A 16,492-nucleotide genomic window follows, 5' to 3' on the forward strand; every position below is an offset into this window, starting at 1 on the left:
TACGATCACAAAATCGGATTGGTACAATCTGATTCATGGCAATACAATCTATACTAAAATATGGAAAACTATCCCTGAATTTGGAAATGTTAGATATTGCTCTTTCTAATTGTAAATTTTATGTTTGATTTTTTTTTTTTTATCAACGGTAATAATATATTTGAAAAAGTAATATAGATGATATATTTATGTCATTCCGTCCATGAGGCATTTTATCCTTCATCTTATGTTATCGATCACATAATTAAAAAAAAAAGAATTAACATGTTCCATCTTTTTGAGCTGTCATTCAATATGAAATCCATATTATTATTATTATTATTATTATTATTATTATTATTATTATTATTATTATTATTATTATTATTATTATTATTATTATCATTATTATTATTATTATTATTATTATTATCATTATTATTATTATTATTATTATTATTATTATTATTATTATTATTATTATCATTATTATTTATTATTATTATTATTATTATTATTATTATCATTATTATTATTATTATTATTATTATTATTATTATTATTATTATTATTATTATTATTATTATTATTATTATTATTATCATTATTATGTCCATATTTTAACTTATTTAATGAAAAGAAATCATACTATCTAAATATATTATAGGTTTTATCTGATTAAAAAAAATATTTATAAATCCATTAAGGTGTGAATTTTTTAAAAATCGGTCTGGTGATTGGTTGAAATTGAAAGTCAAACTGAAAAGTTATATATTTTTATTTATGGGAAAAGTAAAACCATGAATTTGTATAAAATTTTACAGATTCACCGGCGGCGCCATTTGCTTGGCTGGAGACTACAACAATTTTAACATGTTCATGTTTTGTTTTTTTAAACGCTTCCAGTAAACTCTTTGCCATTACCATGTCGATATTATACAGAAATTATATATATATATATAATATTTTTTGTATAGACAATTCAGTGACATTTAAACACCTATAATAATTGTTTGATTTATTCTGTTAAATTATATCTCTCGTTCTAAAACGAAGGATTCACATTATTATTTACAAAGAGATCCAAGCTTTGAAAATAAGCATATTTATTTTTAAGAAACATTTCACAGATACAATAACAACAAGACGAAATTTAAAATTCTTTTATGAAGGGTTTCATTAATTTCCTTTGAAGTATTGGATGAATAAATAAAGTTGAATGAATGAATAAGTGAAAGATTGAATGAATGAATAAGTGAATGAATGAATAAAGATTAGATGCTAGTCATAGGACCAATCTAATGGGGATGTAAATAGTACTGAAATAAAAAGATAATATTATCTTACCTTCACCATTACATTATGTGGTGCTACTGTCATTTCACTCATTAACGTCAACTTTCACATATAAAAAGCTTATATTAACATCATATTTTTTTAATTCGTCACTTTTCTGAATTATGGGTTAGCGTTTGCTCGGCAATTGACAGACGATTCAGTCTACATATCTCTCTCTGAAGATATAGGGAATGAGAGTAGCGTCCCTTGATTGGACGTCCCGGTGGAGAAGTTATTTGTAAACAAACCAACTACAAAACTACCGCTCTAAATACAAAATTTATTATTCATATTTCTGTACAAAAATGCATATCATAATCAACGTTATGCATTTTTGTACAGAAATATGAATAATAAATTTTGTATTTGGAGCGCTTGGCTTGGAGTTGGTTTGTTTACGAATAACTTCTCCACCGGTGACGTCCAATCAAGGGACGCTACTCTTCCGCTAATCTCATTCCCAATAGAGAATATAATGATGCTGTTCTTTGATTGTAATCATATTGTGTATTTTGTCAGCGCCAGTTTAAATATATACACATTTACACAGTCACACGTCTCCATAATCCAAACACCTCCGTTCCCGTTTATAACATTTTGTCTGGATTATAGAAACTTCGGGATAGTGGGATCCGTTCCTCAAGTGGCATAATATCTGGATTGTGGAGTCCGGATTAAAGAGATGTGACTGTATTTAAATTTGATTTTACCACTTCTCACAACATTCCATTGGTCTAATTTTTATTGACCGTAAAGCTTTCTTCTTTTGCTATGAATGGGAGCGATCTATATTCATGTTTTTGTCTCAGCAGTTCGTTTTTTCTTTTACTATTTCATGGCTGCGATCTTTGGTTATAAGGAAAACCGACTGGTGTTCCTTATTGCCATTTATTTGGCTTTGAATATGTAAATGATTTGGTTCTAAAACAATTTAGTTTATATTTTTTAAGGGAGGGGCGGTGGTCGGTGGTAGTCGGTGCCCGTGCTTGGGTGGGACATTTAAATTGTGTCAGACTCAACATGCCACCAACTTGCTCTCGGATTTGCTTTCGGCTTTTTCTTTGAACTAGTCCCACTTTTCATAATCTTCGGCAAGCATTTTTTAAACCTAAACAATCTTTTTACACACATATTATATAACCTTTTGATTATTTCATTTGCATCCAATGTTTGCTAGCATTAATGTAACCTCAAAGGGTTGCAAGCACCAAGTGTTTACTGTTAGAGATCACTGCTAAATATTGCTCTTTATTTTTATCTACTAAATAAAGATACTTATTTTATTACTTATCAGATTTGTGACTCGTTCTTGTATTACTGAACAAACTGGGTGGCGTTCCTGATCGCCCATAGTGGTCAGGGAGGCACTTACTGCGTCTTCTATCCCCCTATATCTGTTTTCCAACATGCTTTCTGTCTTTGTCTTGGAGTGAGATTACTTGGTTTTGTCCTGGCCCTGGCCGGATACCCTGGCTGGGAGGGAAACAGTCAAATGTATAGTTATTGTTTTGGGAGATGATATTGTTTTTCTTGTAAATCATCTCTCTGTTATGTATTATTATATTTCTTGTTTTGAATTTATAGTGTAAGCATTTGAGTGTGTTCCTCTTAGTAGGAACCTGTGCTCCTGTCTAGATGAGACTTTTATGTGATCTCAATCTAATTACATCGATGGTGTGCTCTTGGAATCTACACCAATTCCCTATTTGTACCATTCCCCTTTGTCTTACCTTTTCTTGGCTGCTTTAATTGTAATTCTAGAACTTTTTACTATCCCATATTCTCCCTTTTTACTGGCGCTGATATGACCTAACTGTGTTGGAAGCGCCGTAAAACCCTTAAAAACAAACAACGCAACTGACCATGGATTATAGTTTGTGTCATTTTCACCGGTGTGTCTTTTTTACGAAACCCGCCGAAACCCTGCGAAACCCTGCAAAACCCGACGAATCCCGACAAAGTTATGGGAAGTAGGTGGCAGTGGGGAGTGAACCTAGAACTCAGGGAAGTGTACACCATTGGGGAGTGAACCTGGGACTGGGTTTCGGCGGGTTTCGTAAAAAAGAACTAGTGCTTTTTTACGAAACCCGCCGAAACCCGCCGAAACCCGACAATATCGAGCAACGTTATGGGAAGTAGACAACTGTGGGGAGTGAACCCGAGACTCAGGGAAGTGTACACCAGTCGGGAGTGAACCTGAGACTGAGGTTATCGGCCGGTTTCGGCGGGTTTCGTAAAAAAGAATTAGTGCTTTATTACGAAACCCGACAATATCCGGCTAAGTTATGGGAGTTTAGCAACAGTGGGGGTTGATCCTGGGAATCAGGGCGGTGTACACCAGTGGGGAGTGAACTTGGGACTGTGTAAAAAGGATATCAGTGGGAAATAAATCTGGGACTAAAGGGAGATGGATACCATTGAAAGTTGAAGCCGGATATGGGAGTTGAGTACCTGAGGAGAATGAACCTGACACTATAGGAGATGGGCGCCAGTGTGGAGTGAACCTGAGACTCAGGGAAGTGCACACCCATTTGGAGTTAACCTGGGACTGTGGGAGATGGATAACTGTGGGTATCCGAGCCGAACTATAGGAGTTGGGTACCAGAGGAGAATGAGCCTGACACTATAGAAGGTGGGCGCCAGTGGGGAGTGAACCTGGGATTCAGGGAATTGCACACCAGTGGGGAGTTAACCTGGGACTGTGTAAAAAGGTTATCAGTGGGAAATAAACCTGGGACTAAAGGGAGATGGATACCATTGAAAGTTGAAGCCGGATATGGGAGTTGAGTACCAGAGGAGAATGAACCTGACACTATAGGGGGTGGGCGCCAGTGGGGAGTGAACCTGGGACTATGTAAATAGGATATCAGTGGGAAATAAACCTGGGACTAAAGGGAGATGGATACCATTGAAAGTTGAAGCCGGATATGGGAGTTGAGTACCAGAGGAGAATGAACCTGACACTATAGGGGGTGCACACCAGTGGGGAGTGAACTTGGGACTGTGTAAAAAGGATATCAGTGGGAAATAAATCTGGGACTAAAGGGAGATGGATACCATTGAAAGTTGAAGCCGGATATGGGAGTTGAGTACCAGAGAAGAATGAACCTGACACTATAGGAGATGGCCGCCAGTGGGGAGTGAACCTGGACTCAGGGAAGTGCACACCAATTGGGAGTTAACCTGGGACTGTGGGAGATGGATAACTGTGGGTATCTGAGCCGAACTATAGGAGTTGGCTTCCAGAGGAGAATGAACCTGACACTATAGAAGGTGGGCGCCAGTGGGGAGTGAACCTGGGACTATGTAAAAAGGATATCAGTGGGAAATAAACCTGGGACTAAAGGGAGATAGATACCATTGAAAGTTGAAGCCGGATATGAGAGTTTGGTACGAGAGGAGAATGAACCTGACACTACAGGGGGTGGGCACCAGTGGGGAGTGAACCTGGGACTATGTAAACAGGATATCAGTGGGAAAGAAACCTGAGACTAAAGGGAGATGGATACCATTGAAAGTTGAAGCTGGATATGAGAGTTTGGTACCAGAGGAGAATGAACCTGACACTATAGGGGGTGGGCGCCAGTGGGGAGTGAACCTGGGACTATGTAAACAGGATATCAGTGGGAAATAAACCTGGGACTAAATGGAGATGGATACCATTGAAAGTTGAAGCTGGATGTGAAAGTTTGGTACCAGAGGAGAATGAACCTGACACTATAGAAGGTGTGCGCCAGTGGGGAGTGAACCTGGGACTATGTAAACAGGATATCAGTGGGAAATAAACCTGGGACTAAAGGGGGATGGATACCATTGGGAGTTGAAGCCGGATATGCGAGTTGGATACCAGGGAAGAATGAACCTGACACTATAGGAGATGGCCGCCAGTGGGGAGTGAACCCGGGACTATGTAAAAAAGATATCAGTAGGAAATAAATCTGGGACAAAAGGGAGATGAATACCATTGGGAGTTGAAGCCGGATTTATTTCCCACTGATATCCTTTTTTAGATATTCACATGTTAACTCCCCACTGGTGTGTAATTCCCTGATTCCCAGGTTCACTACCCACTGGCGCCCACCTACTATAGTGTCAGGTTCATTCTTCTCTGGTACCAAACTCTCATATTTGGCTTCAACTTTCAAAGGTATCCATCTGCCTTTAGTCCCAGGTTTATTTCCCACTGATATCCTTTTTACACAGTCCCAGGTTAACTCCCCACTTGTGTGTAATTCCCTGAGTCCCAGGTTCACTCCCCACTGGCGCCCACCTTCTATAGTGTCAGGTTCATTCTCCTCTGATACCCAACTCCTATAGTTCGGCTCGGATACCCACAGTTATCCATCTCCCACAGTCCCAGGTTAACTCCCATTTGGTGTGCACTTCCCTGAGTCCCAGGTTCACTCCATACTGGCGCCCATCTCCTATAGCTTCAGGTTCATTCTCCTCTTGTACTCAACTCCCATATCCGGCTTCAACTTTCAATGGTATCCATCTCCCTTTAGTCCCACGTTTATTTCCCACTGATATCCTTTTTACACAGTCCCAGGTTCACTCCCCACTGGTGTACACCGCCCTGATTCCCAGGGTCAACCCCCACTGTTGCTAAACTCCCATAACTTAGCCGGATATTGTCGGGTTTCGGCGGGTTTCGGCGGGTTTCGGCGGGTTTCGTAATAAAGCACTAATTCTTTTTTACGAAACCCGCCGAAACCGGCCGATAACCTCAGTCTCAGGTTCACTCCCGACTAGTGTACACTTCCCTGAGTCTCGGGTTCACTCCCCACAGTTGTCTACTTCCCATAACTTTGCTGGATATTGTCGGGTTTCGCCGGGTTTCGGCGGGTTTCGTAAAAAAGCACTAGTTCTTTTTTACGAAACCCGCCGAAACCCAGTCCCAGGTTCACTCCCCAATAGTGTACACTTCCCTGAGTTCTAGGTTCACTCCCCACTGCCACCTACTTCCCATAACTTTGTCGGGATTCGTCGGGTTTCGTCGGGTTTCGGCGGGTTTCGCAGGGTTTCGGCGGGTTTCGTAAAAAAGACACACCCATATTCACCTTAAGGACTTGTATGGATTACGTACTCCAATAGGTTTTGTTTAGAACACCATCAGCTGGTATCCAGTTACAGCATTGAACACTATTGAGCTGTATATAGCGCAATATCCACTAAATGTGCTCAAAGCGCTTTTCAAGGGGTCCCTGGTCAACAGCAACATTTAACATGTAGGACGGGACATCACGCCTATTAGGCGATATCACAATTTTTCGGACAAAGACAACGCTGTTAACGGCCGGGTACTCATTTTACCCCTGAGTATGGTGAGATAATGTGAGCAAAGAGCCTTTTCCAAGGACTCAACTATGCGCTAAGGCTCTAAGCCAGGACCTTTCGATCCGAAAGCGAGTGTCATACCACTAGACCCATAGCCGCATTAAGGGGAATTTAATCCTTTCTATTTTATTTTGACCTAATATTTAGTTTCATTATATTTGTCAAGAAAAAAGTAAAAGTAATAGCGTCTGGGTGGGGTTCCTGACCTCCCATAGAGGGTAGAGACGTTACTTACTGCGACTTCTACCCCCCTATATCTGTTTGCCAACATACTTTTTGTCTTTGTCTTGGAATGAGATCACGTGGTTTTGTCCTGGCCCCTGCATGCCGAATACCTTGCCGGGGAGAGAAACAATCAAATGTATAGTTAGAGTCGTGGGAGTGAAGTTTTTTTATCTTGTAAATGATCTCTGTTATGCACTGTATAATTTTTTGTCCTACATATATATTATGATGTGTAAAACATTTGACTGGGTGGGTTTCCTGACCTCCCATAGCGAGCAGGGGGGGGGGGGGGGTACATACTGTGTCTTCTATCCCCTTATATCTGTTTTCCAACATGCTTTCTGTCTTTGTCTTGGAATAAGATTACTTGGTTTTGTCCTGGCCCTGGCCGGAGTCCTAGCTGGGAGGGAAACAGTCAAATGCATAGTTATTGTTTTGGGAGATGATATTTTTTTCCTTGAAAATCATCTCTCTGTTATGTATTATTATATTTGTTATTTTGAATTTATAATGTAAGCATTTGAGTGTATTCCTCTTTGTTGGATTTTGTGCTTGTGTCCGGATGAGACTTATCAGTTCCCCTATGTCTTACTTTTTCTTGGGTGCTTTATTTGTAATTCTAGAACTTTTTACTATCCCATTTTCTTCCTTTTTACTGGCTCTGATGTAACCTAAATATGTTGCAAGCGCTGTAAAACCCTTAAAAACCCTTAAAAACAAAAACAACAAACATTTAAGTGTATTCTACTTAGTAGAGACATGTGCTTGTGTCAGGATGACATTTAGTTTATCTCAAACTAAGTGCAATAATAGTGTGCTCTTGGAATCTACATCACATCTGTTTCCTATTTGAATGCATTCCCCGTTTTTGTCCTTTTTACCTTTAAAACCAAACAAGTAATAGCACTTCATTGAATGTTTGTAAAAACAGAATTACACTTATAATGTGCGTGCCTGGAAGAAATAGAAGCTCGGACAGGCCCACAAGAACCTCTTCTAGTGACTGTGAAGCGCAGAAAACTGTCTTGGTTTGGACAACATACTCGACACGATAGACTGAACAGGACAGTCCTACAGGGCACAGTCTAAGGCCAGCGCAGAAGAGGTCGCCAAAGGAAGATGTGGCTGGACAATATAAAAGAATGGACAGAGATGTCGGTTCCGGAGCTGCTACATAGGACTAGCAACAGGCAGGCATGGAGGAAGACTGTAACTTCTGCTTCACGCAAGTCCCCCCGACGACCATCCGGTCATGGGATTGAGTGAGTGAGAGAACTTGGTGAGGCAAAGTTTTCAGGGTCTTTTGATATTCTTTTCAAATTGATGATTTGGAATGTGTTGTTCCCGTTGTTTAATTTCTTTGGCAATTTCGTCGGCTGCAATCTGGGGGGCTGATTTTGTTTGACGAGCTTCAGGGTTTAGCTTTTTGAGGGTTTGCCTTGCATGGCGGCTGGAGTGACTGAGGTCAAAGTTTTCAACAGTTTCTATCTATCTCTCTTTTCGGCTTTCATGTAGTGTGTTTAGTAGTAGTTCTGTAACCTGTTCATCATGTGCCTCCTCATATATTTTCAGCAATTCTTTGCTTCACTCATTCCAGCACGGGATGTATTGTTTTCTAAAACCCATGTGTATGTTCTTTTCGGAGGTTAGGACAGGTTTGTTAAATCTCCCTATATTCTCAGTATTTTTTTTTATATTTTTTTCTTTTTGGGGGGGGGGGGGGTCCTTCAGCGAAAGCTTTCCAGTTTGCTTTTCGGAAATTCCACCTTGGTTTGGGCAGGGTGTTCATGATTGGGATTTGGATTCCAGTTCTAACAAGGACTGGGCGGATTTCTCTAGTTGACTTCAGCGAATTTCCATTTGGGTCCTTTGTTACAAACATGAGGTCTGGGGTATAGTCTTTGCACCAACGGGCCGATCTTAGAGTTCCTTTGTCTAAATTATCGCAAACACATTGAGGGAACCGAAAATAAAATCGCAAAAAAGAAACAGCCTGGTGAGAAAACTCGAAAGTACCACCTGGGGAGCCTCACCACGGGTACAAAGAACGTCTGCTTTGGCACTGCGCTATAGCTTGGGGGAATACTGTGCCTCTGCTTGGATGAGGAGCCCACATGTAAACCGCATTGACATCCGATTAAGAGAATCAATGAGAATTATAACAGGATGTCTCAAGTCAACTCCAACTCGGTGGCTCCCAACACTATACTCTCTTTTGATCACAAGTAATATATATATATATATATATGTGTGTGTGTGTGTGTGTGTGTGTGTGTGTGCGTGTATGTATATATTGTATATAGGTAGGTACACATAATATTGCTATGGATTTATGAATATCTAGTCTTGCAGTTTTTAGAATGTTCAATTTATTAAATTCTATGACATAAAAGATAGTGATAAAACTCAAAATAGAATGAATGATCAATTATCACCGGGGTGGATAATGTCATAAAAATGTCATGAAAAGGATGAAAAAAAGGAGAGGAAACGAAAGACGAAAGATAAAATGCAATCACCTGGTAATATTTGTTACAGTGAATGACGTAATCAGTCGGATGGTGAAAAGGTTTGAACTGAGATATTGCCAAGTTTAGTTAGAAGGTCAATTTTTATCACAAATGAATTCTTGTCATAAATGATTAAATCAACCCATTTTCTACATCTTCGTGAAATATCAAAGCTTAATTTCACTTCTTAATATTTTTTTACAGCTATCTAGTAAAGATGAAAAAGTATGAAATTTGAGAAAAGTTGCAGGATACCTTTCCCATACATCTGACCACCTTCCGACTGATTATGTCATGCACTGACACATTTGAGAATGCGACTAATGTCTTATGACATGTATGATGAATGGATAAAATCAACTATATACACATGCATAAAAATTAAAAACTATGAGGAACCTCAAACTCGTATTTCACATGAACTGACTAATAAAAACAACAACACACAACCAAGACTTTGAGATGCTAATTTTCAAATTATGTCTTTCTTTTCATGTCTTGACTCTTCGTTGTTTGTTTTGTTTTAAAGGGTTTGACGGCGCTTGCAACACGTTTAGGTTATATCAGCGCCGGTAAAAAGTAAGAAAATGGGATAGTAAAAAGTTCTAGAATTACAATTAAAGCAGCCAAGAAAAGGGAAGAAACAAGGGAACTGGGAACAAATAGGGATCAAATGTAGATTCCAAGAACTTACAATCAATGTACGTAGTTTGAGATCACCTATAAGTCTCATCCGGACCCAAGCACAAAATCCAATAAAGAGGAATACACTCAAATTATGCTTACATTATACATTCAAAATAAAAATAATAATACATAACAGAGAGATGATTTACAAGGAAAAAAATATCATCTCCCAAAACAATAACTATGCATTTGACTGTTTCCCTCCCAGCTAGGATTCCGGCCAGGGTCAGGACAAAACCAGGTAATCTCATTCCGAGACAAAGACAGAAAGCATGTTGGAAAACAGATATAGGGGATTGAAGACACAGTATGTACCTCCCTGCCCTGTGGGATTGCCCACTATGGGAGGTCAGGAACGACTCTCCGTTGTCAGGCGTTGGGATCATTGGTAATTTGACGATGTCAAACCTGGGAACGTTGATATATCGAAGCAAGTCATTGTGCGATTGTTTCAGGGATTAGTAAAAATGAATAAAAAATAATTTTATACCCTCTTCGGCTATTCATTGTAAAGCTTATGTCGGTTGATCAAACCTTTCCTTAATTACTAAAAGAAAATGATATGAAAATTCACGAGCCCAATTAACGGATTAATTTTTTTTTTTTTTACTAACAGTAATGTGTACTTTCAACAATCTGCACATATCTTACTGTTGTTTAAAGCCAGTGTCAATGGCAACAGGACACGTTTTGCCTCTGTCATTCGTAACCGACGTATTTTCCTTCCGAATCGAAGTTCTCTTAATCTAAAATTAGCTGCTATCTTGTCGACGTTATGATGTATCCTAGTAACTAGTCTCGGACTAAACTTGAAGTCCGGCCTCAGCAAATGACTAAAACTTGGCCAAAATCAGTCCGAAGGTGCCATAATACGCTTCAACAGTCGTAACGTCACTTCCCTCGTAATGACCCATGGTAACTTAGTAACTGGCTCTAAACTATCGGAACAATCAATGGCGGACGCCCTTATGAAATATTTCTCCGACGAGCATAAAAGAGTATCTAGAGGGAAAAAACCCATTATAAATCTGATCATGTTTTGACTTTTACACATTCTAATCACAAGACATGAAAAGTTCTAGTCAGCATGAAGAATAAAAAGTACCGATTTTCATTGTTTAGAACCACGATGGCCGCCGTTGCTGGGCGACGTGACATCAGACTATTGAATCCAATTTTAGTCTGGGATCCTACTCCTACCTTGGGGTCGAGTCGACCCCTCGACCTGACCTGGCCTGTCTGTCTACGTCAGAGTCAATGTGTCTATAATCTCTTTCGAATCGCTGTCGTGTGTCGTCTACTGAATTCACTAGTGTTTTCATCATCAAATGTTCGTTATTTAGTTAATATTTATTCCATACATTCTGTCTGTTTTGACTTCTATTTACTTGACTCAGTGTCATAATATTCCCAAATATTTGTATTATATTGCCTATCGTATTAAAAAATGAGCTTTATATAGCGCAATATCCACTACATATGCTCAAAGCGCTTTACAAGGGACCCCTGACCAACAGCAACACGTAACATGTAGGACGGGACATGACGCCTGTCAGGCGATATTACAATTTTTCCGGACAGAGACAACGCTTTAAGCTCATTTTACACCTGAGTATGGTGAGAGAATGTGAGTAAAGAGCCTTCTCCAAGGACTCAACTATGCGCCGAGCGAGGCTCGAACCCAGGACCTTCCGATTCGAAAGCGAGTGTCATACCACTAGACCACATAGCTGCACGTATTATCGCTTCGACCAGACAGCCTGATAGTGTGTTGTGTCCTATTTTAAGTTTGTTGTGTGTTAGCGGACGTGCCACTCTGAAAATGGATTGATGATTTCATTGGTCTCACATGGTAGCTGTGCCATTCCATTCTTGGTATTTTACCTTTTCTTATCTTACTAAAGGCTTGATAGGAATTATCCTTTAAATGCCTTATAAGATAAGATAAGATATACTTTATTCATTAAAAAAAATGGAAATTCATTTACAGACGATGCATGCATGAAAATGTATAAACACAAAATTGGGAATCTATGGCGACAATGTATATACATATATATAATATATGCAAATGCACAAAAATGTAAAAATATACAACCAAGAACAAATGTGACCCTTCGCCCAAACACGGTATTAAGTCGGGTTGGTTCAAATGTTGAAAATTGAATTTACAGCCAGAAATATCAGACTTGTGTTGAGTTTGTATGTTTTATTGAGGAGAATGGATACCATATTTTAGGGTGCTGATGCCAACAATTTATATTTTTGACCAGTTTAACATTTAATTCGGCTTTTAAACATATGGTTCGTTCCGACATAATACCGTTTTGAGACGATGGGTCACAAATAGCAACACTTTATATATTAATTTGATAAATTGAGATAGGTCATATCTCTTTTTTTTTTTGTTTGTTGCTTTAGGTCTCTTCCAACACAATTGAGGTTATATGAGAGACCGCTGAAACAAAAAAACAAGCAATCCAACAAAAATAGTACAAATGTAAATCAAAATCATAACCTAAAGATATCATAAGCTAAATTATAAATAACCAAGAACAAACAGGCAGAAGATTTACAGGAAAAAAAAAATATCCCCTGTCAAAAATACAATCACAAACCAAAGAAGCAGGATAGGCTAGTAAAGAGAAGAAGAAACGACATCACTATCGGATCGTACACCCATGCGAACATCATAGGTATATGATTCAAGGGTGAGGTCATACCTCTGGCCTTTAGTCTGAACTTGTGTGTGTGTATATTTAAAAGATAGTATTTAATTTAAATCAATAGTTTATAATTATAGAATCTCATATAGCTTGTATTGTATCATTCACAGACAGTTTTACACAACTTTGAATATCAGGAAATATGTATCAATAAGGCAATGTAAAATCGAAAAATACTATCATAGAAAACTGGTGATTGAAAATTGGTCATGGTCGAATGAATCATAAATGTACAAAGTTAATAGTACAATGAAATATTAGTGACAAAAATAATCATGAAAGCAACAACGATAATAAGCATAAATAATGCTGATAAATTATGATTTTACATTGTTTCAGATGTCATGCATTTTACTGGTCAACATTTACAAACCAGTCTACAAAATCATGAAATTAATGGAAACAGTTATATCCACATGACAATTTAAAGTTTAAAAGATAAATAAATAAATGGATAAATAACTAAAGAAACAAACAAACAAATAAATGAATAGATAAATAAATAAATAAATAAATAATTATTTTAAATGGTAAAATAGAACAAAACATATTAGTCATACTTAAATCTCAGAGACTTTAACTCCCTATCAACCAAGATTTTAAACTGATTCAAAGAGCATGCATTTTTTGTGTTAACCCTCTCCTTACCAGCCATTTCAGAGTTTTCCCCCAAAATTTCACATCTACCCAACACAAAAACAGACATGTCTAACTCAAACAGAAAAGCAACACGCACATTTTATACATAGTATTGCTAGACAATATGAGCTCTGTTACAGAATGTCAAGTTCTTATAGCTATAGAAAAAAAGAATTGAAATTTGGATGAGAAAAGTGACGGTTGCATCGTAACAAATAAATGTGACGATTTTCCAATAAATAGGTGGTAAGGAGAGGGTTAAAACAGAGACTATTCCTTGTTTTCACTATATACGTATAATAAATGAGTTCTGTCTTATTTTGGTCTGAAATCTTGGACTATATATTTTATATTTGTCGCCTCTGGTATATCTACGTAATATTTTCTTGTTGTTGTTTGTTACACAATAACAGCTATCTATAGATAGAACGAAGTTGACGTCACTCCAGTCTTTGTTATTGTTTCTTGCTATCCACGGTTATGAGTAATTCTCATTTAACTGTATTATCCAGACTATAAAAGCTCATGTTACACAGTTGTGTGTGTTGGTCCGTTATATTTCCGGATGGCAATGTTGTGAGCTTCCTAACAGCCAAACGCATACTATCTATAACATTTTTTCTGGACCCGAATATGTCTTTATAGTCTTTTATTACTATTAGTTCTTTTACGACGTATGCTATAATTTCTTTGCCAAATTTCATGTCGTCTTAGAAGCCATTGTCATAGTAATGATTATTCACATTTATTTTATTAAAGTTTTATTTTAGTAAGAACTGAATTCATCTCACTCCAGTTATATTTCGGTAGGCTTAGAAAAACTTTACCTTCTAATATTAGATCATCTTTCCTTTTTTGCCTTCCCTCGAATTAATTTCTAATTAGTGAATACTTTTCGTTCTACATTCTGTCACGTAGCCACTTATTATAACAGCTGATAGGTCTAACATTCTACACTCACTTCTCTCTACAATCTATGCCGGACGGCCAGACACTCCATTCCTCACATTATATATATATATATATATATATATATATATATATATATATATATATATATATATATATATATATATATATATATATATATATATATATATATATATTTATCTTTTGGGACTTTGTGGAATAATTGATGAATTTTTATTTCCACCATCAAGACGCCGGAGCTTTTGCCTTTGCCAGTTCAATCACTGTCGAAATTGGATCAAGCCTGAGCCCGTCGGAGGAATAAATACAACCCGTCTCAACTGGATGTGGAATCCCACAAGTCTACCCGTATTATATGAGATTGTCATAAGATACGTAATATCTTCATATTTCTATTTGTAAGTGTAATCATCATTATTCATCTCATTTAATTAAATTTCATCTTTCAAATCGTTATTCGTTCTTCATTTTAAAGTAACTAGTAAATTCTGGGGCCTTATTCTTTACATCTTTATTTTTTGCATAGTCGAGTAATAATAATAATAATAATAATAATAATAATAATAATAATAATAATAATAATGATAATAATAATAATAATGATGATGATGATGATGATGATGATAATAATAATAATAATGATAATAATAATAATAATAATAATAATAATAATAATAATAATAATAATAATAATAATAATAATAATAATAATAATAATAATAATAATAATAATAATGCTGAAAACTTATATAGCGCTATGACTCCGAGACACCAGACTCTAAGCGCTTAAATTACAAATTACTTTGGCTGACACATACTCATTCACACACACAAGCACACACACACACACACACACACAGACACAACACACAACAGAAACCAGACAGACCTATCTTGCTTCTCATACCATCTACTAAAGACGAAACAGATATTATGTGTTATGTGTTATTACGTTTAAAAATAGACAAAGATTCTTTTTCACGAATGCTCATTTTAGACCATGACGGCCATAAAATATGCAAGTTTCCTCCTTTTTGTACATATAAGTCATAGTCATGATGATAAATATCATGGCATGACAATATCAGAAAGGCACACTTTGATTTAGATTCTTGGCTATGTCATAGTGACCGCCGTAGAAATGTAGATGGGAGACGAATTTATAAGTTCCTTATGGAAAGTTTAAAATGGTAGGGGCTGCCTACTGAAACCACCATTGAGTACAGACGATACAAGTTATTCTGCATTTTTTTCCACGTTAATTTGCGTATTGTTGTGCTGACGAAGGGTTTGTTCCCGAAACGTCCATTGTCTGTTTTGTTCCCATAGGAAGACTCTCCATTTTCACTCTTTCGTTAGTATTTTATGAAAAGTTTGAGATCCGTGTAAATGGAAAGATGCATAAAGGACACAGGAGGAAATAGACTGAAACGAACTATTAAGTATCCCTCCAATGTCGTGAAGAATAAAACGATTAGTATAATATTTACATTTATATCATTCAGATTTTTTGAAATTTAAATGCAAGGCCATTTTGGAAGTAAAGGAATAGGAAAGAAACTAAACGGAAACAAAACGACAAACCGAATTCGGAATTAGAGATATGCCGTACATTGACGATATCCTTTGAAGTTAAAAAAAATCGCTACTCAATTATAAATTCTTTAAAAAGACTAATCATGAGAACTATGAGACAAAATATCTACTGAGCATTTTCAGATCTGGGTCGTGTCAGCTGATCCATTGCCGCCATTTTCTGTAATCAAAGAATTACTTTCCTTTCCATTAATCAAAATAACGCTGCTCTTGTTATCGCTACTTGGTCTTGTCTTTTCACCATTTTTACTGATCTTGTCTTGTGAATGTCTGAAGATGATAAAATGGAAAGATCGATTAAAATCTACAAGGAATTGGAATGTTCCACACATTTTGTATGTCATTTCACTGATTTGAATGACTAGAATATTACCCCACCTTATTCTTGAAATATATATATAGTCTTTCTCTCTCTCTCTCTCTCTCTCTCTCTCTCTTCCATTGCACACACACACACACACACGCACACACACACACACGCACACACACACATTTACAAATTTTCGCCTATATTATTATGACAAT

At 37.1% G+C, this 16,492-nt stretch overlaps 1 protein-coding gene across 7 annotated transcripts in view; it reads right to left on the reverse strand.

The window, feature by feature from the left end:
- Window positions 1–14,562: 14,562 nt before the first annotated feature.
- LOC144967003 (organic cation transporter protein-like) overlaps window positions 14,563–16,492 on the reverse strand; it is a 57,348-nt gene continuing 55,418 nt past the window's right edge. For all 7 annotated transcript variants that reach the window (XM_078903723.1, XM_078903722.1, XM_078903724.1 and 4 more), the window contains one exon: window positions 14,563–16,237. In XM_078903723.1, coding sequence (XP_078759849.1) covers window positions 16,087–16,237 — 151 coding nt within the window. In that variant the 3' untranslated portion in view covers window positions 14,563–16,086. The remainder of the gene's footprint in view (window positions 16,238–16,492) is intronic.

This window comes from Berghia stephanieae, chromosome 3, assembly GCF_034508935.2.
Source record: "Berghia stephanieae isolate SIO BIC M18660-M18661 chromosome 3, UCSD_Bste_1.3, whole genome shotgun sequence".
NCBI lineage: Eukaryota > Metazoa > Mollusca > Gastropoda > Nudibranchia > Aeolidiidae > Berghia > Berghia stephanieae.